The 23100-nt window shown below is 42.5% G+C and overlaps 1 protein-coding gene across 1 annotated transcript in view; it reads right to left on the bottom strand.

The window, feature by feature from the left end:
* cpne4b (copine IVb) overlaps window positions 1-23100 on the bottom strand; it is a gene marked incomplete at both ends in the record, with an annotated part of 46376 nt that overhangs the window by 6667 nt on the left and 16609 nt on the right. Inside the window, 8 exons of the mRNA XM_079829599.1 lie at window positions 739-975; window positions 3048-3181; window positions 4396-4447; window positions 5333-5387; window positions 5842-5975; window positions 6543-6602; window positions 14625-14711; window positions 19455-19553. Coding sequence (XP_079685725.1) covers window positions 739-975; window positions 3048-3181; window positions 4396-4447; window positions 5333-5387; window positions 5842-5975; window positions 6543-6602; window positions 14625-14711; window positions 19455-19553 — 858 coding nt within the window. The remainder of the gene's footprint in view (window positions 1-738; window positions 976-3047; window positions 3182-4395; window positions 4448-5332; window positions 5388-5841; window positions 5976-6542; window positions 6603-14624; window positions 14712-19454; window positions 19554-23100) is intronic.

Below are 23100 nucleotides of genomic sequence, written 5' to 3'. Positions count from 1 at the left end.
AGAAATCCCACAGAATCTAGCTTAAAAAAGTGCTTAGAGCTGCTTTAGTTATTTGTTGTTTGTTTAATTTCAAATATAAAACTTGTTGAAATGTTTTAAGTGTGTGCATCTGTTCTTTTTGAACACTTTCATCTTGTTTGAACAAAACCGTGATAATATTGATAACCGTGATAATTTGGGTCACTATAATCGTGATGTTAAATTTCCATACCGTTTCATCCCTACTTTAGTGTGAATAAGTAAAAAAGAACTACAAACACCTTGAATTAAATACTGGCCTTCTGGACTTACAAAATTTTGAGCAGGAAAATATAACTTTTATTTATTTTATCCTATGATATTAAAATTAATCTAGATTTAAATTACATCATGGGTGTGGCTTGTGGTGATAGTGGCACCAGTTGCTGCGGTAAATGTGGCATATTCGAGCGATTCTAAAATATTCTCCTGTTTAAATGCATATTGCCTGCCGTGCACAGTTAAGCTGATGCCACCGGCGTGGCGGTGCCACCGGCTTGGGCCCGTCATCGCTGCTCGCAGCTTTAATTAAGCTTTGATTTATTAGGTATCCAGTAAAACTTTTAGGTTTTGCGTTCTATGTACAGGGTTACACCATATCCTGACAGGATTCTTTTAAAATGTTGTGTAGAAACATTTTGTTATTCCAACATGAGTGTGAGTAAATAATGACAGAATTTATTAAATTAAGTATTCAAGATACTGCCGTTTTATACTCACATGTTTGAAGTTGCGGAAGGGCACAAATTGCACAATGTCCCTCAGAACGGGTTCTCCTTTAGGAGAACGGAGGATTCCATCATCACCGTCCAGCATCTGCATGTCGCTGAAATCCGCACTGCCTATGCCGACGATGATGACGGACATGGGCAGGTGGGAGGCGTGAACGATGGCCTCTCGTGTATCTGCCATGTCTGTAATTACTCCATCCGTCAGGATTAGCAGTATAAAGTATTCCTAATGAAAAAAGAAAAGGATAAATGAGGAAAGTGATAAATAAAAATGTTGAAACACACATATGATATCCAAGGTGTTTGTCTTTGTCTTGCTCTCAAAGCCCCATTAGAACCAACAAACCGTTTCTTATCTTATTTTAAGCATACTGTAGACATCACTTAATTTGCCAGTGGGGTAAGAACATTTTAATTTAAAAAATTATATATATATATACACACCGATCAGGCATAACATTATGACAGTAACAGTATGCAGTATATATTAAGATGAAGTGAATAACACTGACTCACAGCACCTGTTAGTGGGTGGGATATATTAGGCAGCAAGTGAACATTTTGTCTTCAAAGTTTAATTGTTAGAAGCAGGAAAATTGGACAAGCGTAAGGATTTGAGCGAGTTTGACAAGGGCCAAATTATGATGGCTAGATGACTGGGTCAGACTCAGAGCATCTCCAAAACTGCAGCTCTTGTGGGGTCTTCCCAGTTTGCAGTGGTCAGTATTTATCAGAAGTGGTCCAAGCAAGGAACAGTGGTGAACCGGCGACAGGATCGTGGGCGGCCAAGGCTCATTGATGCACGTGAGGAGCGAAGGCTGGCCCGTGTGGTCCGGTCAAATAGACGAGCTACTGTAGCTCAACAAGTTAATGCTGGTTCTGATAGAAAGGTGTCAGAATACACAGTGCATCGCAGTTTATTGTGTATGGGGCTGAATAGCCGCAGACCAGTCAGGGTGCCCATGCTGACCCCTGTCTACTGCTGAGAGCGCCAACAGTGGGCATGTGAGCATCAGAACTGAACCACGTAGCAATGGAAGAAGGTGGCCTGGTCTGATGAATCACGTTTTCTTTTACATCACGTGGATGGCCGGGTGCGCGTGCACCGCTTACCTGGGGAACACATGGCACCAGGACGCACTATGGGAAGAAGGCAAGCCGGTTTGGGCAATGTTCTGTTGGGAAACCTTGGGATCCCATGTGGATGTTACTTTGACACATACCACCCACCTAAACATTGTTGCTTTCATAGAAACGGTATTCCCTGGTGGCTGTGGCCTCATTCAGCAGGATAATGCGCCCTGCCACAAAGCAAAAATGGTTCAGAAATGGTTTGAGGAGCACAACGAGTTTGAAGTGTTGAATTGGCCTCCAAATTCCCCAGATCTCAATCCAATCGAGCATCTGTGGGATGTGCTGAACAAACAAGTCCGATCCATGGAAGCCCCACCTCGCAACTTACAGGACTTAAAATATCTGCTGCTAACATCTTGGTGCCAGATACCAGCACACCTTCAGGGTCTAGTGGAGTCCATGGCTTGATGGGTCAGGGCTGTTTTGGCAGCAAAAGTGGGACCAACACAATATTAGGATAATTCTATTAATGATCGGTGTATAGTTCTGAAAACAAGCCGTAACATCTAATGTAGTTTGCTTCTCAAGAAAATTTGAAAAGAAAGTGAGACAAAAATCCTGATTAAGTAATACATTTGCTGTACTCTTTTATGCATTTTTAATATATACTTCAGCAACTTTGGTTGTTTTTATAAAAAGCAACAGCAGTAAAGCAGATGGTGTCAATATGGTGCTGAGCAGAAATTGAGCTCTTCGGTCTAATTAAAGGTGTTCTCTCTCTTCAGAAATGTGTTCTGATCTTTTTCTCTTTCTCTTGGAAGAGTGGGGGAAGATCTCTGAGGGAAGTTTTTACACCGGTTTATTTAATTCACTTTGTATTTGGGCAGGCAAAACTGGCTATATAGTTGTAACAGAAACATCTTTTGAGTGGTGTCGGGTCAACTGATGTGGTGTTAATTTGAAAGGGATTATTAAAATCTTGTTTAAAATTGAGCTTACTTACTACACAAACTGGCCAATGACATGGAAATGTTTAAATACAAATGGGGAGTTAATCAATGTATTTGGGATGTTGATTACGATGGCTGCTTGCAAATTTATGTTTAAATGTAATTTTGTTTGAAACTTTTTTCCCCTCTCTCTCTACTTTACATTTTTTACTATTACTGTTTGTAAATACAATCTCTGTCTCTCTCTCTCTCTTTCTTTCACTCTTCCACTAACCATGGCCTCTTTGGTGTGCATCTCCTCGGAGGCCGAGTCGGCAACCTTCTGGATGATGGGAGCGATATTAGTGGGACCATACAACTGGATTTTTGGGAGGCAGTTCTGATAAGCCTCAACAACACCTTGAATACCTGTAAAACACACATAACCAGTCAGGTCATCTCCAAAAATATACACACTTGTTCTCAAACATCTTGAATTAAGTTCATTTTAATTTTAAGCTTGATTTAAGCATAAAACTCACTTAACAGACCGGAACTATTGGTTTTGTAATTCATATCCATTTCATATTGCCAATTTCTTACCTTTGACCTCAGAGATAAACATGGATATGTCGAGGTCTTTTGAAAACAGGGACATTTTTTTCAGATCAGATCTCTGAACAAAGTTTCTTGTTAGGGTTAGGATGTGAACCAGATGTGAATTTCTTATTGATTTAAGCAAATTGCATGTGTCACAAGTACAATTGTCTAAAATTTGCACAGTAATGCACAGTAAATGCACATGGCTTGTTGATCAAAAGTTGATTCTCAGTCAAATTGTTAAACTCTACAGAACTTCTAAACATTCTTTCATCGTGTGAGCCATCGCATGCAATATTATCCATTCAACGATCAAAATCTGTCAGACATGCATGTATTTTCCATAAATATCTGACATGGAATGTTTGCTAAATTGGCAAATGGCCTGCTGTTGTAATGAAAGAGGAATCACAATCTTAAATTTCGAAGCATATATATGGCGTTTACCCAGCACAATCACTACATTTTTTTTCCATTTTGAACACGGAGGAACGTCACAACCATAAACAGCAGCAGCTACAGCAGTACTGTACATTTTTATTTATATAGTGCATTTGTGTTGTAGAAATGTGTTACATGAAAACTGAAGATTCACAGATACAATAAGAAGAAATGTAAGAATGTGTGGTGGAGATGGTGTTATAGGGGAAGACATGATAGACTGTGTAAAATAAACAAGCAACTGTGGATTTTCAGTTTACATGCACATTTCTAACTAGGTTTTGAAGCATGAAGTAAATGTTTTGGGTGAGATATTACATTTTGCAGACATGTAATACAGCTGATGTTCCAGCAAACAGTTGAACTTATGGTTTAGTGAATGTTAAAAGACTGTTTCGAAAAATGTGCCAAAGTGATTGAGAAAAAATGTAAATGCAAGAGAGTCAGTTAAAACATATTCTTTTTGAGTGTGTGTGTGTGTGGGAGACGTTTGACTCATAGATTAAGAAAGCACTGGAGTTCACTGAACTTTCTTTTTGAAAAAAAAAAAAAAGAAAAGGCATGAAGTTATTTTGTATATATAATGATATATAATGACTCACCGGCACATTCTGGGTTATCCTCATCAAAATTCACAGCAAAATCATGAGAAACCTAAAGAGAATAAAAAAAGTAAACCTAGTTAGAGCCAAACCCAAATGATCAGTGACAGTGATGATGGCAGAGTTACTGCTTCTGGAAACAAATTGCTTTGTTCAAAGGCATGGAGAAAAAGATTTAAACTTTGAACTCTGCCAATATTAGATTATGATATTAGAGTCCATATAATGTAATGGAAGAGCTACAACATTTTATTTCTTTATTTTATTCATAAGTTTTCATGGTTCATTTATATTCAGAGTCGTTGCAGCCAATGAATGGGTTAAGACCATGAATAAAACATGGAGCTTCCCTGTGGCTCAGACTGCGGTCAACTAAAATGCATTCTTAGAGTCACATCCAACCATGCTGCGGCCGTGACCTCTGATTGTAACATGTCAACCAATCAGATGACCTGATTTTGAGTGATTGGCATTGATTAGCAGGAATGATGAGGTGAGTATTGTAAAAGGGCATCAGCAGTTCATGAATTATTCAGAAATCTCCTGTCAGGTAACGGCGAGGGATTCAGAGCACTCTGGTTTGCCCGACGATTTATTGTATTGTGTGGAAACTCCTTGCAGTTTTAAAATGCAGTTTACAAATTCAGTCAAAATCAAATCAATAAATAATATTATAAAATGAAAATTCTGTCATCATTTTTTCACCCAAGTTGTTCCAAACTTATATGAATTTCTTTCTTCGGCAGCCACTGACTTATACAGTATTTTTTCCCCTCCATACTATGGAAGTCATTGTGCTCCATAAATATTTTGCTTGCCCATAATCTTCTAAATATCTTTTGTGCTCAGCAGAAGAAAAATTCATACAGGTTTGGAACAACTTGAGAGTGAGTGAATGAAAACAGAATTTTTTTACACATAAAAAGAATGAACTTACTTTGAAGTCGGGTGGGATTTGGGCTCCAAAGCCAAAAGCGGGAAACATTTTGTCGCTGGAAACAGATCAGAAGAAGGAAGGATAATGAGCGTGCATTGAGCCCCAGAGATGAGCAATGAGGTGAGCAGGGATGTGACATTGTGAGGGGTCAAATATAATTGACTCCAAGCTTAAGTGACATCTTGGGAGAGAGTGATTGAAGTGTAGAAAGACAATCCTTGACATGACAGCTCTGCATCCTACAGGCGCTGGCAGTCATAAGACTCAATGCCTGATTGATTGATGTAATGTGTAGTTAATTGATTAATGGTTTGAACGTTTGGTTAATGGCCTGTACTAAGAAAATAACTGGTGTAAACATTTCACGATGGAGTAGAGTAATAGTAGAGTCTGTTAAATTTCATTTGATAAAATTCAAGGATTAACTGTTTGCTTGACTGGCTGCCTGATTGATTAGCTGATTTATTGGTTGACTGACTGACTGATTGAGGGATTCAGTGGTGGGTTACCTATCGTAGTCCTGGCAGATCTCCCCAACGGCGATGAGCGCTTTGAGGTACTCATTGGGCTGATAAGGGTGGATGTAGTGGAGGGAGCAGCTGTTTCTAGGATCGCCATTTGAGGCAGTGAAATCAATCGCCACCTGCAGAACAACAACACTTAAAGTAGTTAACCAAAAATGAAAATTCAGTCATTCTTTCTTCAGGGCAACACAAAAGGAAATTTTTTGAAGAATTGGTTGCTTTTTTCAATCCAATTACAATGACCAAAGCTTTCAAGCCTCAAAAAAGATGCATAAACACAATAAAAAATAGTTTATAGGACTTGTGCTCTATATTTCAAATCATACGATAGCTTTGTGTAATGAACATACTAAAATTTAATTATTCACTGTCACTGATAATCCTCCAGAACTGTAATTTGAATTTAAGAACCAAACAAGTTTGATTTCTGAACAAATCATTCAGGATGGTTTTGTAAACTGACTACAACGATTCGTAGAAATCAAAATAATTTGTTCATGAATCGGACATTGCATCCATTCATGTAAGAAAAGAGTGGAAAAGAGTGGCAACAACAGAGTCAACGATTTACAAGATCCAGCCTATATTGTCTATATGAGTGGAGTTTGTTTTTTCTTAAAGCTTAAGATTACATTAAGATAAAAAGTGGGTGAAAATCCTTCCAAAAGCCATCCAAAACCACTTACTGTGAACTGAATCTGACAGCCTCCCATGATGTAATCCAGGAAAGAGTGCATCTTTATGATCTGAAACAGAGATAAAATAATAATAATTAAATTGATAGTTCTGGTCCTGGATCCTGATCGGGTAACAGAGCATTCAAGTTGTACATAAATATAGCTAGGATACATAACTGTTTTTAACATACACGCAGACACACACACACACACACGTTGGGTTTCCGTGTTTTATGGGGAATTTCCATACACGTAATTATTTTTATACTGTAAAAACTGTATATTCTATCCCCTTAACCCTACCCCTAAGCATCACCTTCACAAACCTTCTGCATTTTTACATTTTCAAAAATAAAACATTATTAAAGACAAGTAACGTCTCGGTTACGTATGTAACCCTCGTTCCCTGAAGGAGGGAACGGAGACGTACGTCGGAACTGACCGACGAATTGGGATCTGTCTTCAGAGACCAGTCTACTTCGAGTGTATTAGAAAACGAGCCAATTGTATTGGCATGCGGTCCACACACCGCCCCGCACCGCGGGTATAAATACGGAAGTGGAGTACCGCATATTGCTTTTCCAACTGAGGAGCCGAATAAGTGACTCGGCCCTTCAGCGGAAGCACAGCACCTGGCGACGGGACGTACGTCTCCGTTCCCTCCTTCAGGGAACGAGGGTTACATATGTAACCGAGACGTTCCCTTTCAGTCGGTCACGTTCGACGTACGTCGGAACTGACCGACGAATTGGGATCCCTACCAACACGCCAGGGATGCTGGCCCTTCCAGCGCCCTGCCTGAGCTCACTGGACCACTCCTATGTTGGAGTGGGAGTCAGGGCTCCCGGCAGGGAAGGTCAGTCACTGCTGTTCCTGCAAGACCCACTCAGCGTGACTACTGGATAACGCTGGGAAGCGTGCCAGTCTCAGGGAGATGGAACGCTGCGGAGCCACGTCCTCCAAGGGAGGAGAGGTGGAATACTCATAAGGACTAACCTATCAGGGTAGTGCAACATATGGCAGTCTCTGGGGTGGATCCAACCTGGTCCCAGGGGGGAAAGAACACACCCAGAGACGACAGAGCGGGGCTCTGTCAAGGGAAAGACACGGGGCTAGCCGAGTAGGGTAGCAGGTACCGTGGAAATACACATATGGGGTCGCCGTGAGGGGACCAACACATATGGAACCCAGCCTACACACACGTTCCACAAGCATACGGGTGCAGGCCTGGCGTCAGACGGCCGCAACGTCTGACACCGAAGGGGTGACGGAGGAGCTCGACAGGGTTCACCATTTCTGGGGAACACAACTGGAGAAGATAAACGTACGAATCTGGCCATAGGCGGGAGTGGCGTAACAAGCCGACACAGGAACGGGCACTTCACGTCTACCGGCCGTTGGAGGCGAGTACACGGGAAGAAACCGGCTCCACACGGAGGCTATAGAATCTAGCGAACGTGTTAGGTGTCGCCCAGCCCGCAGCTCTACAGATGTCTGTCAGCGAGGCGCCTTGAGCCAGCGCCCAGGAGGAGGCAACACTCCTTGTGGAGTGTGCTCGCAACCTGAACGGGCAAGGCACGTCTTGCAATTGGTACACTAAGACAATAGCATCCACTATCCAGTGGGCTAACCTCTGCTTGGAGACAGCCTTTCCCTTCTGCTGGCCTCCGTAACAGACGAAGGCTGCTCTGAGGTCCTAAAGCTTTGTTTCCGGTCAACGTAAGCACGAAGAGCGCGGACAGGACATAAAGCCAGGGCTGGGTCTGCCTCCTCCGAGGGCAGAGCTTGCAGGTTCACCACCTGGCCCCGAAAGGGAGAGGTAGGAACCTTGGGCACGTATCCGGACCGGGGTCTCAGGATGACGTGAGAGTTACCGGGCCCGAATTCTAGAAACGATTCGTTGACCGAAAGTGCATGCAGGTCCCCCACCCTCTTGATTGAGGCCAATGCAGTCAGGAGTACCGTCTTCATAGACAGGATTTTTAACTCAACGGACTGCAAAGGCTCAAAAGGAGGGCCCTGAAGTGCTCTGAGCACCAGGGCTAAGTTCCAAGAGGGTAGCGAGATAGAACGAGGAGGATTTAGTCTCCTCACACCTCTGAGGAACCTGACGATTAAGTCGTGCTTCCCTAAGGATTTACCTTCAACTACATCGTGATACGCCGCTATTGCTGTGACGTACACTTTCAGGGTGGAGGGAGACAGCCTTCGCTCCAACCCATCTTGTAGGAAAGAAAGCACAACATTAATCGAACACTTTCGGGGGTCTTCGCGAGAAGAACACCACTCAACGAACAGGTTCCACTTCAGAGCATAGAGGCGCCTCGTAGAGGGGGCTCTGGCTGAAGTGATGGTGTGTACCACTGCCTGTGGCAGGCCACCTAGAACCTCCGCGTCCCATCCAGGGACCAGACATGGAGTTTCCAGAGGTCTGGACGCGGGTGCCATAGAGTGCCCCCTCCCTGAGAAAGAAGGTCCTTCCTCAGGGGAATCAGCCAGGGTGGGGCTGTCGCGAGGAGAGTGAGTTCAGCGAACCAGGTCCGGTTGGGCCAAAAGGGCACAACTAGCAAGACCTGCTCCTCCTCCCTGACCTTGCACAGTCTGTGCTAGAAGGCTCACTGGGGGAAATGCATATTTGCGTAGGTCCCGGGGCCAGCTGTGCGCCAGTGCATCTGCCGAGGGTACCCCGTTCAGGGAATAGTACCACTGGCAATGGGACGAGTCCGGAGTGGCAAACAGGTCTACCTGTGCGGCTCTGAAAAGGTCCCATATCAGCTGGACGCTCCGGGGGTGGAGTCGCCACTCTCCCGGAAGTGGACACTGACGAGAGAGCTTGTCGGCTGTCTGGTTCAGCGCACCAGGGATGTGAATGGCACGAAGCGACCTCAGATGCTTCTGACTCCACAGGAGGAGGTGGTGGGCGAGTTGGAGCATGCGACGGGAGCGCAGACCACCCTGACGGTTGATGTACGCAACGGCCGCAGTGCTGTCCGTGCGGACCAGTACGTGTTTGTGCTGAAGCAGCTTCTTGAAGCGACTTAGCACAAGACGTACTGCCATTAACTCCAGGCAACTGATATGCCAATGCAGCTGGGGCCCCGTCCACAGACCCGAGACTGCCTGCCCGTTGTACGTGGCCCCCCAACCCGTGGCTGAGGCATCTGTGAATACCACAACATGCCTGGACACCTGTCTTAAGGGCACTCCGGCCCGTAAGAACGAGGGGTCGGACCAAGGGTTGAAGGTTTGGCGACAGTACGGGGTAACTGGGACCTGATACTGGCCGCTCTGCCACGCCCACCTCGGGACTCAGTCGTGTAGCCAGCGCTGAAGCGGTCTCCTATGAAGCAACCCGAGCGGCGTTACCGCGGCTGCAGATGCCATATGCCCAACGTCCCATGCCCATACGCGAACGTCGCGTTCTCGGAGTGGAACAATGGCTGCCTCCGCGACTTTCTTGAAGACGCGAGGCGATAGGGACAGCCTGAAGGGCAAGACTTTGTACTGATATGCCTTCCCCTCGAACGCAAAGCGTAGGAACGGTCTGTGTCGAGGGAGAATAGAGACATGAAAGTACGCGTCCTTCAGGTCGATCGCTGCAAACCAATCTTGGGGACGGATGCATTCGAAAATGCATTTCTGCGTTAGCATTCTGAACAGAAGCTTGTGCAGGGCCCGATTCAGAACACGCAGGTCCAAGATTGGCCGTAACCCACTGCCTTTCTTGGGTACAATGAAGTAGGGGCTGTAGAACCCTGACTTCATATCGGCTGGAGGAACCGGCTCGACCGCGTCCTTCGCCAGTAGGACATCGATCTCTGACCGCAAGACATGGGCATCGCTGCTCCGCACGGAGGTGAAGAGGATGCCCCTGTACTTGGGAGGCCGGTACGCGAACTGAGTCGCGTAGCCGAGTCTGATAGTACGGATGAGCCAGCGAGACGGTCTGGGGGCTCTAGCCAGGCCCCCAGAAGCTGTGCAAGCGGGATCAACGGCACTATAGACGTACCCGGGGTGGGGCAGCGAGGTGGAACGTTCAGACCCAACCCGGACGGCCCGGAGGCGACCCGGAGTGGTGTCTGATCGTTCCAGGGTGGGGAAGTGTGTGGGAGAGAAGGCCCGGGGGCGTCCTCTAGCCTCACACCGCCCCCTGGCGAAGAAGAGAGGGAAAGCCAGGAGTGGCAAGGCCCGGGGGTGTCGCACACAGCCGGCTTGAGCCTCTCTGGGCCCAGGGACAAAGGAAACTGCTCTGAGAACGTGGGTACCGCTGGACTCCGGAGAGCCAGCGGCAGGACCGAAACCGAAAAATATATTCTCCCCCCGGTCCTCCTCCGGGGGAGGGAGGGGTGCGGACACCGACTCCCTGAGCAGTTCCCCTCTTGCTGGGCTGCCCGTTTCAGGGCCGCTTGCCCTTGTGCTTACCAGCGGACTTTGCGGGACCCTGGACGGGTTGGGCGCCTCCCTTGAGCCCGGCCACCTGCTGCCTGGGTGGAGGCTGCTGCTTGGCTTAGCAAGGGCGGAGGCGGACGCAGGGAGACACCCTCGGCGACAAGCAGATGGAGGTGCTGCGGACGACGACTGGGTGGAGGCAGCAGCTGGTCGTCATGGCAGGAAGTTTTTTTTTTTTTTTTTTTACCTCCATCTGCTTCTGGGCCACCAAGAACCGCTGGGCACAGTTCTCGATGACGTCGTCGAAGAGGCCAGCCTGACAGACAGGGGCGTTGAGGAACCGAACTTTGTCGGGCTCACGCATATCTGCCAGGTTAGCCCCAGCTTTCTGGACCACTAGTGTGGACATCGCCTGACCCAGGGAGCGTGCAGTGACTTCCGTCACCCGGAGGGCGAGGTCCATCACAACACGCAGTTCCTGCATAACCCCTGGGTCGGGACTACCCTCGTGCATGCAGGACAGAGGGCAGTGAGAGAGGGAAAAAAACTTAAACATTATGGCCCTTTTGGCGTTCCATATTTTGGCACCAAATAGTTCCACACTGATAAGTTTTTCCAATGCACATCCGGGTAGCCACCCCAGAAAGCATGGCTGTCAACTCTGAATCTGATTCAGCATGAGCACACTATTATAGTGGGAAACTCAGCATTATCATTTCCAGCGCATAACAACCCTCTCTCCGATGCAGCAATTGACATCTGTCCCCCGCCAGAGCCCCAAATGAAACGCTAGGTCCCCCCTTTTTTCAAAAAAGGACCAGCAATCCCATCCGTAAGCTACCAGCAGGCATGTGGGACAATGAGCGTGGCCGTCCGACTTGACGGCACACGGCGCGCTGAACACTCAAGCCTCCAAGAAAGAGGCACGGTGAACAACGCGCCGACGTGGTCATGTTCTCATAAGGGAACATGAACCACCCACGAACAAAGTCTCAGCATGCTTGTGATGCGATAGAGGAGTGGGGGCCCACGGGGAATGTACCCGGCGGGGAAGCCCCACTATAATCCTCAGGCCACCAAGACTTATTAGCCAAAGTAGACCTTTTCCGGTGCACCAGAAAAGGAACTAGATCGGGGAATAAGCAATGGGACTCAACACCGTTTGAGGTCTCACAGTCTCGACCGCGCACCAGAGGACCGAGTGACGCGCTGGGTTGCCGTGGCAACCCCCGCTGTCAGCCGGCGCCAGACGGCACACGGCGCGCTGAACGCTCAAGCCCGAACAACGCGCCGACGTGACCACGTTCTCCTGGGAGAACGCGGATCACCCACGAACGCAATCTCACATGTTTATATGCCAGAGAGATCGTGGCCGTCAAATGAGGACAGGAAACAACCGCATCCAGAAACACACGGTTTGAATGACATCTTGAAAAAGACGCAGAGTCAAACCGTGTTGCTCTTTTTAGAAGGAAATGCTCTTTTAGAAGTGCTGAAGCAATCAGGGAGATGACCGCGGCTCACAGCAGTCCGATTGCAAGCCTGCGTGTGAGCACTCAAGAACGGAAACGCCCAGCCAACCAACACAGGAACAAGTGTATGTTGCAGCGGCCGCTCGCTGACTCGCGCCGTCACACCAGCACCCAGGTAAGAGAGCGATCCTCCTCGAGACTCGTTTAAACACTCTTCGCAGAAACAGCTTGATACAGCAAACCGTTCGGCTCCGAAGTTAAAAGCAATATGCGGTACTCCACTTCCGTATTTATACCCGCGGTGTGGGGCGGTGCGTGGACCGCATGCCAATACAATTGGCTCGTTTCTAAAGGCCAATTTATACTTCTGCGTCGAGTGCACGCAGAGGGTACGCCGTACCCTACGCATAGACGCGTTGGATACGCCGTACCCTACGCCGTAGCCTGACGCGCACCTCTCCAAAAATGTAACAACGCGGCAATTCTACGCGGACCGCAAGCGCTGTGATTGGTCTGCCAGAACCCTTCCCTCAGGTCAATAAATAAATAAAAAATCTGCGATAGGAGTGGTGTGTGTGTGTGTCCAGAAATTGGATGATAGTTCCTTATGTCTGCTATAACACAATATTTTGCAGTCCAGCGATTCTTTATGGTAGTAAATAAATACATAGATCCACTGAGTATAGTTTATTTATTTTCTCATTAAAACCAAAGATGTTAATCAGTAATTGTATATCAAGAACAGGGACACATTAGGGTATATTTCGTGAATGAAGTCGCCGCAACAGCAATCGATTGCTCGAGCCACCGATACTGAAAACAGCGGCCACCAGCTCCGCATGATTTCACAAACACATTCCAGCGCCAGATCGCCTTATTTAACTTTACTAATCAACTAGAGATGCTTAATTTGTATTAGATACAACAACTCAAGCTGCAAGAAAAGCCGCTCTCTCACTGCTGCTGATACTCCGACATGAATGTACAGATTCTACACAACAAGCTGCTTCTTCTTCGGCTGTTCTCTTGATTACACCAACATGCCCGAGGACACTGCCTACTAGCGTCTGCATGTGTAATTGCACATTGACGCAGACAACAGCGCAGAAGTATAAATGCTCACGACGGCGTCGGCTACGCGCGTAGCCTACGGCGTACACTACGGCGTACACTCGACGCAGAAGTATAAATTGGCCTTAATACACTCGAAGTAGACTGGTCTCTGAAGACAGATCCCAATTCGTCGGTCAGTTCCGACGTACGTCGAACGTGACCGACTGAAAGGGAACAGCTAGTTTTCAGGTAGAGACATTGAATAAAGTAATCAAATGTAAAATAACACTGAATAATCTTAACTGTATGAATTAAACAAATATTAATATTTATTAAATAAACAGTTATTTGCTATTACAAAACTTATTCAGTCAGAGCAGTGAAAGATTTTTTTCTTTGTCCTTTGTTGTTTGATTAACATTAAAAACACAGACAGGAGAAATAGTAGACTGCTTTCACTGTAAGACCGAAAGCACACACAAAACTTTCCACACAGTGTGCAAGTAAAGAATTATGGTGCCTTTTTCCATCTTGTACTTAAATATTGACATTGCCAAGGCTTAAACTTTTGTGACGATGTAGAGCTGGCCTGTCAACTGTTCCCAGCATCTTTCACGTTTGTTTAAGCTGCATTATTAGAATTTATAAAAATACTAACGGCCAGCTAGCATTAAACACGCTCTCCAAAGTAGAGTTTTACTCGCATTTGCCGCTTGGCGAGTTTTAATTTTAGGCCCTGCTCACACATATATTTTCTAATAACCTATTAAAATGTAACATAATACTTGTACAATTAGCTGAACTTTTACTTTGCTTTTTAAAATTGAATCAAAATATTTAACTGTTTTAGATCCAAGAATAACTGGGGGACCTCCTGTTGAAAAAATCCTGTATCCAATGAAAAATGACATTGCTAATCAAAAACAAAGATGGTTACAAAACCTTTGTAGTACTTGATTTATACAATGTGTTCTGCGCAGATCTACATACAAAGCCTTTCCAACCCATTGAATGGACCAGTTATTAAATTAAAAACCATATCAAAAACGCATATTTTCTACCCCAAATTACTTATAGTAGAGTGGTACAGTAGGATTGATTTACACTTCCTGTTCAACCCAGATCCAAAATCCTTTATTTATTTACTGCCAGATAAAAAGTGTGAAAATGTTCTCACCTTGCACAGGGTAAGAATTACCATTCCAGAATTTCTGTAGTTCTTCTTCTTCACTTGGTACTTCGGATTAATACACTCCCACTGGATCTGTCAGAAACATGTTACAGTAAACAACACTACAGCACTATGCCATTCATTCAGCTCTGCAGTGAACTCCATTGAGCCACAAGATGGATTGCCTGGGCTTGCAGGTCTTTCATCTGGTCTGAGGTGTGCATGTGCTATATCTGTATGAGAGAAAGATGCCCACAGGCTGATAGGCACATTGACAGATGGATGTCTAAAAGACTCAGTATAACATAATGTTGAGCTTTCAGAAAATGTGAGAGTGATTGGCTGTAAGCTAGCAGTGCTGGCAAGACTTTCACAAGCATGTCAGTGTTAATAAGTCACCTTTTGGCCAAGATCGGTTTGTAGTTTCTCTTGTGATAATGCCTGTCAGGACAAAAAAAAAAAGATATGTCTATCCAAGCCAAACAGATTTTCATTCAATTTACATTTCTACTGTGAATACAATAGCTCAGGGAAAACCTACAGTGATGCCAACAATCCAAAGATCTCAGTCTTGAATCCATGAGTTATTTAAAGTGATGCAAGAACAATTATCTCAGCCTGTTCTAAAAATCTGTTTTTCTCACTGAAGAGCATGCAAGACATTTTCTTCCACCCCTAGAGACTGAAAGCATCAAAGTTTCCCGCTGAAAATGAAGCACCTGTTTGTGAACCCCGCTAGCAGGGCAATCAGCATTCGCTGACGGACGAGGTATTCCACTGATTAACAAACGAGAACGAGAAGCGTATGTTGAAGCCTGTCGACTTTGCTCCTCTGAGCATTCAAGGGGATGACGGTGAATATGAAGTTAATGGAATTTAAAGCCACACATTAACTACTAATCAGTGCAGCCGGTAATAGATTTCAAATGAGAGGAGCAACAGAGCAGAGTGAACTCATTCAGAAGCTATAGACTGATGCACCAGTGTGTGCGGCATGGTAATAGTGTGTGTGTGTGTGTGTGTGTGTGTTTGCATATACACTATACGATCAAAAGTACGTGGACAGCCAAACATAATACAAAGTTTGTATGGTTTTTTGAGTCAAACAACAAAAAAAACCTGATATTTTGCTTAAGTTTTCTAATAAAAAACTAAAAGATAAATTGTTTTTTGTTTTCTCAAACAAGAAAGTTGCAAAGATGTTCAGTCTGTTGCTATGCAGTTACTAGTGTGTTATAGTTGGTTGCCAGAGTGTTGCTATGTGATTGTTAGCCCATTGCTATGCAGTTGCTAAGCTGTTCTGAGGTGCGTTTCCCAAAAGTATCGTTAGCCAACTATGGTCGCAAGTTCTGTCGCTACCAACATAGTCACCGATTTGGCATTTCCTGAAATCATAGTTCCAACAAACAATCGCAAACAGCATCGCAAATTTACGTGGTTGGAACTACATCTCTTGAGCTGTGGTTAGAAGCATAGTTTTTAGTTAAATGTCATGTGGACTTAAATAGATCATGCTCTTAGGCACAATAAATAACGTGCATTCTATATCTTTCATTCTCTTCAAATATGCATTTTAATCTATATATTTTAGCGTGCCAACAATTGGCACCATTTTTGAAGAGTGCGCATGTGAGTAAAATGTACAAGGGAACTCCGGAGTATATAACGTATGAGGGAACCCGTAGTGAATCAAACATCATATAAAGAAAAATGACATGAAACTAAAACAAACCAGGGTTTCTTAGTGTGATTTTAGACCACAAAATCAGCTGGAAACTGCACATAAAACATGTTCAATTGTTGGCAAAGACCATAGCAATATTTAAAGCAGCACTAGGTAGTTTTTGCTCTCGGGGTCCCCCTACAGTTGGGAAACAGTATTGTCCTCTACTACGGTCGTAAACTGTCATCTTACATCAGTGGATGCATCACACGTGCATTTGTTGACATGATAGCCCTGAACACTGTCAGAGTTCACATGCAGGTGTTCTGCTTGCGTCGCGTGTGAAATGTCTTCATCCCAGGTACAGTGGCATATGTTTCAGCATGTCATATGAATATAATTTCATGGGTTTTATTTTTTTCAAACGCCAAATGATCGCGATGCTCACGTTTACAAGCCAGCGTCATTATAGTAGCCTGGTCTATTGGTTACCGTTTTACAGAATCTATATGATACTTCAATTCAATGTTTGAGTGGTAGGTAATAACCACACATCGTCAATATTATAATATCAAGCTACCATAGATGAATCTGCAAATTTGAAAAATCGATTTGCATTATAGCTTGAGGCAAGACAAATAAACTAATATCACAGACATGTTAGGTATCCTAAAATATGATTTTGTACGTCTTATCTTATGTATTTACTTGCAAGAATGTAGCCCCTCCTCCTCCAGCTCACGCCAATGAGCAAACGCTGGCCAATGTTGATCCTCGTCCTGCCTTTAATCCGATCACTTTCTCGTTTCCTCTTTTTGCTTTCCTCCGACAAAACCTTTGCTTTCTTATTTTTCTGTGCTGCTTCGGCCATGACTTTAACATTCGGCAAACAAATTATAGTTGGGCTCGCACGTCCGAACTTAAGGTGGTGGAAGTGACGTATATGCCGTAAAGCAGTCGAATTTTGTAGTTCTTTTCTTTCTCTCGCAAGTCATGTTCAAAGCAATAAATAATCTACTTCCGGGAAAGTTACAAACAATGTTTATGGAAAGGCAGGGTGGGTATAGCTTGAGAGAAGAATTAAACTTTAAAAAGCTTACAAAAAGCACAACTCTAAAAAGTATGTGCATCACTATTTGTGGGGTTGTGGAACGGTTTGGAGCTGGAGTTAAAACAAAAATTAAACAGTTTGAAAAGTTATATAAACACTTTAATAAAGGGATATGAAGAGGAATAGAGGAGATTGTGAGTGTGGTTCAAATTATAGATTGCATTGTGATAGGTGAAGGGTTGGTGTGAAATGTACAGTAAAAGTTTGGTTGGTGTTTAAAATGATTATATATTTGTTATCTTACTAAGAATATAAAATGATATGTATATAAAAAAATATATAATATATACTGGAATTACTTAGTTATATAAGAGGTGGGGGAAAAAAGCTTCTGCTTCATCTTGCTCCTTTTCGAACAAATTGTAATAATAGTTATAATCGATTAAAATGATTGTTTTTTGCTTTGGTATGGTACATACCAAACACACACACACAAGATTCCTGATTGCTTGGAATTGTTAATAATGTTCAATATTATGTTTTTTCAGGAAATGAGCGAGAAGGAGAAAGTGGCATCTACATCTGAGCCTACTTCACCTTTCCATGAGGAGACAGCAAGTGAAGCGGCACCTGAGGCTTCCCATTTCCAGGACACACATCGGTGACACAAATCGGCACAATGCCAAATGAGTCAAGAGTCAGATTAAAAAACAAGAGTCGATTAAAAAACAAAAACAAAATGAACATCCCTAATATAGCATATATTGTGGCCCCCTCATTTTGGACCCTCCAAAAATTAAATTCTGGCTTCGCAACTAGTTGGTTCGTTTCTCTAAAGATGCATCATACTATGGTAGTACTAGTTAATCAGAGTTACATCGTTGTACGGGAAACGCTCCCCTGAGGCTCAGGTGTTCAAAGTGGTTGTTAGCCTGTTGCTATGCTGTTGCTCTGTGTTCTGTTTGTTTGCTAGAAGAATGTTGCTGTGTGGTTGTTCCTTCGCCTGTTGCTATGCAGTTGCTATGAGTTCTGGTTGGCTTCCAGTGTGTTGCTATGTGGTTGCTAAGGTGTTCAAAGTTGTTGTTAGCCCATTGCTATACAGTTGCTAAATTTTCGTTGGTTGCCAGAGTGTTTACATACAAAATTACATCCAGGGCATTGATCGGTTCCGATGTTCGGCACAGTTTTTCTGGTAATGTGAGGTATTTACAGATAACATTTTAAATCTCCCAATCCACCCGACAATATCAAACATGTTTGATATTTAGGATTTTAAATCGGCATGATTACGACTATGATTATGCTAGTACATCCACAATAGCCAATGAGAGACAATTCTACAAAGACAAGACCAAGGAACTTTTGAAATGGCGACGGCGAAACAACAAGCAGCTGTACAGGTCCAGTCGACAACGTAGAAGGAGGAACGGCTGGTCAAAATGTACACAGCTAAGTATTGATACAGCAAGTTGCTGCAACACAGTATCCATTTTGTTTACATCCGCTTCCCCAAGAGATCACGTGTGGTCTAAATCTGGCACGATACTCTTATAAAATGTGATGCGCCACGATTTTCAATTCGTTTGAGATTTTGAAAAATCTCTGAAAATCTGTGTAGATTCTCCTTATGTGCATGATGCAAACGAATTTCACAATCGGTTAAGATTTAAACTCCTGTAGTCTGAGCCTGGCTTAAGTCTTCAGAGTGGTAGCCTGTGTGTATGCAGTTGCTAGGGAGTTTTAGGTTGCTTAGCATTGAGGCTCAAAGGTTACATTTCGGCCTCATCAGACCATCTGGTCTGGTTCTTTGAATTTCCACAGCCTTTCACATGCCCGTGGGCAAGCTCCAGTTTTTATTAATGAACGCTTTCTTCTTTGCACATATCCATAAGCTGGAGTTATGAAGAATGCATGCTATTGCTCTTGCTCAGTTAAATGTGCTTCAGGGTATATTCAGTGCTTTAAAAAGGTTATAATGTCCTTGGCCTTTCTCCCCCCCCCCCTCCTCATGTTATTTGTAGATGGTGAACAATTGTATTGCGCTGAATTACTGAATTGTTGCGTTGATGAGATAATTTTGGAAGTAGGGTCTGTTTTGTGACTTTGTGTGTGTTTATTATACCTGCTTCCCATCCATGGCTGACTTCATCTCCTTGAAAGTGGTTTGAAATTCTCCTATGAAGTCATGTTTGCCATTAGAATCCCAGTCCCATACTGTACACTACAACAAGAAAAAAAAGAGTGTAAAAAAGCTAATCACATAGAATTGACAATATACATCATGTTTATGATACAGCTGAATTAATTCCAATATAACTGCTTTTTGATACACAGAACCACCATTATCCTACATTTATAAGATACTGATCCACATGTTTTATAGGGTAATTAAAATTAATAATTTTAACTTAAATTGTGCATAAAGGTGTGCGACTTACAGTTCCCTAGAGAACTGTGATAAATATCCTGTCCTAAGTAGTTTCCTATAACATTACTAAAGGTCACATTGTCTTCATATTAATTAATCCATTTCCCTCATGGGGACCACAGGTTGGTACTATCCTTGTGGGGACAAGTACACACACGTACACACACACACACACACACACACACACACACACACACACACACACACACACACACACACACACACACACACACACACACACACACACACACACACACACACACACACACACACACACACACACACACACACACACACACACACACACACACACACACACACACACACACACACACACACACACACACATACGTACACACACACACATACGTACACAGTACACACAAAAACGTATGCAATATTCTTCTTATGATGCACCTGCAATATTGAAAATGTAAATATTGAATTACGTTTGTTTTTCTTACCCCACTGGTAATTATTTTTTTCTTGTTTTAAGGCAAATGATACAAGAAAAAAATACCTTGCCAATAGGATGGGAAAAAATAAAATATCTATAACTAATTACTATTAAGTCTTATCATCCTATATTTTTATTTTTAGATAATTTTATTGGAAAAATGCTGAAAATAAATGACTGTGTAGTGTTTGAGTAAGAAAAAAATATATAGACATTATGGCGATATGAATAGTCATCAGATGCACTAGAGTTAAATTATATCTAAAGCTCTAGTCTACTAGGAATATGAAGGAATAAACGTAAAACAGTATACATCTTAACAATAAAAACTATGAGAATTTCAGCTTTTAACCTCCACAACTCTTCTCATACACATTTGCAAACATTTGTTTTAATTCTAAAGTTGCTTCAAGGGGCAACAATAGTAGTGTCTCATAAATGATAGATGAGAATAAAATGCACACAAAGTAAACAGCGCGTCCAAACACCAAAACGCTGAGATAATTAATAACATCACAAATGCAGCCAAAATGAAAACATCACCAGCTTTTCTTGCTATAGTGAGACTGAAATGTCACAGTTCATCTAGAAGATCTTTTTTCTACTCTGCGCTGAATCTGGAGCTAAGGAGTCTAAAGTTTTAAGATCTAAAAAAGGATTGCGAAAGTCATGCAATGTACAGACAAACTGCAGCAGGTCATCTTGTTATCATAACACTTCTTAAATTTTAATATCCTTTGTCATGTTGTTTGTTTAAATGTATAACACCCACGCCTGTACGCTGTGTATATGTGTCATTATGAGTGTTGGTGTGTGGCAGGAGTGGCAGGAAGACAGCACACTGTAGCATTGCTGTTAATGAATCATTGATGCTGGGACATAAGCGGGTGGTAATCAAAATTTGAAGGCCATTTAAAATATTAATATAGAGATGCTGTGGTTGACTTTTCAGCTGAAGAAGCGAGAACCAGCAATAACTCAACATGCAAAACTCACACCTGCACCTCTTCTCAATATAAAGTTTGGAAACATCCCCAAAAGATACACTGTAAACCCGAATAAGTTGGCAAAACTCAAAAAATTTGAGGCCTCAAAATATTTAAGCTAAGAAATTCAAAGTTTAAGTTAGCAGATCCGGCAGATTTTTATTTTGTTCTTATATATTTGAATTGTTCTTAACTTGAAATGTTACACTAATTCATACATTTAACTTAAAATTTTCATGTAACCTCAATGTGAATATTTGTAATAGAATAAACTTAAACTCACCATGATGGCAACTCTCCATTAACAGAAACTCTTCTAAAATGCATATCAAAACATTAACCACTACTAAATCTCCCACTTAACATTAATCTTGCACAAAAAAACATTATATAACACTTAATTTTATCATTTACTCTCCCTTTCGAGTGCCATGGGCAAAGCATGCTGGGAAATAGAAATCCTTGTTTCAGTTAAACTTAAGTTTGTCTAAATCAAAATAAATAATTTAATAAAAATCAAAACAATAAAACAGTTCAGTTTCCTTAAAATATATCAGTTCTGTGAACTTGAAAGGAAAAGAAAGTGCTAAATACTCATAAAAGTTCATTTGACTGAACTAATTTGCTTAATTTAATTTAATTTAATTTAATTAATTTGTCCTACTCAAAAAAAATATTATTTTGAGCGTTAAGGTAGGGCTACAGAACTAAACTAAAATATTTTTATGTTTTTAGAATATATTATTAATTTATTCAAAATTCAAAATTAAAGAATTAAATCACAGCTCTAACAACATAATACATTAACGCACAGGCTAGATTTCAAATTATTATTGCTCATTTTTGTTGCCTTTGGGCCGTTACATCAATATTTGTTGAAGATTTAATAAAGGGCTTAAATGATAAATGACTGTGTCAAAATTTGCACAAAAACATTGTTTATCTCTTCGGGAAATAAAACCATAACCCACTGTAAATTATCTCACAATTGTACAATTGGACCCTAACTCTGTTCTTTCATTCCAGTAGAATTTTATGACATAATTTACATAATTTATGCAATTGTACCAAGATTTACAATAGATGGGGCTCACAACAGCAAAAAAAGTGATTGTGAGCTTTCAACATAACATGGCTGTCTTATAAATATATTAATTAGTATGATAACATGAATAAAACGTAACAGTGGCTCCGTAACTCTGTGAATCTGAATTCAAAATGTGTTTTCACTGCAGAGACATTGCTGTCTGTGGGGCGTTGAGTGTAAAGAAGTCATGAATATTAAACAAACCAGTTCATGTTTATTCAGGGACATGTCACCTAAAAAACTTCTTTCCCATCTGTCTGAATAGATGTCCTTGACTGTCCAACATCACCTACACATTTTTTGACCCAAATCAAAAATGCCATAATGTTTGAGTATTAGATTGAAAATGTATTTTAACCAGCTTTAAATGAACATGTTGCACAACTACTTATTCAGCCACTTGATATAATTGCCAAAGGCTTAATTCAAAGTGGCTTGTTTCCAAGCATTTAGAGCATTAGTTAATTTGCAGTAAGTGGTGGTTATGTTCAAGTAAAGCTAAGAGCAGCACGGTAATGTGCCACGGTAGAGCTGATCAAGGGATTCTGCTCTCAAATAAACAAATTGAGACATCAGCTCTAAATTATGCTCTCCTTTTGTCTTTTTCTTGGCCTGAAACTTTAACTTTCTCTGAAATGTCACCTGAGCAGTATGTGAACGTTTTAGAAAGGCTTCAGTTCCAAACAGCTTTTGTGCAGAATCTCAGTGTGATGCGGCAGACTAAATCCCATCTAAACTCACTGTTATGAGAATACAAAGAGAACCATCTTTTGAGCCAGATTATTCCAATACAGCTCTCCTATCCCCACT

Source organism: Gobio gobio, assembly GCF_949357685.1.
Source record: "Gobio gobio genome assembly, chromosome: 11".
Taxonomy (NCBI): Eukaryota; Metazoa; Chordata; class Actinopteri; order Cypriniformes; family Gobionidae; genus Gobio; species Gobio gobio.
Note: the sequence above shows the minus strand (reverse complement) of the source record. Positions and strands in the feature narration are given on the sequence as shown.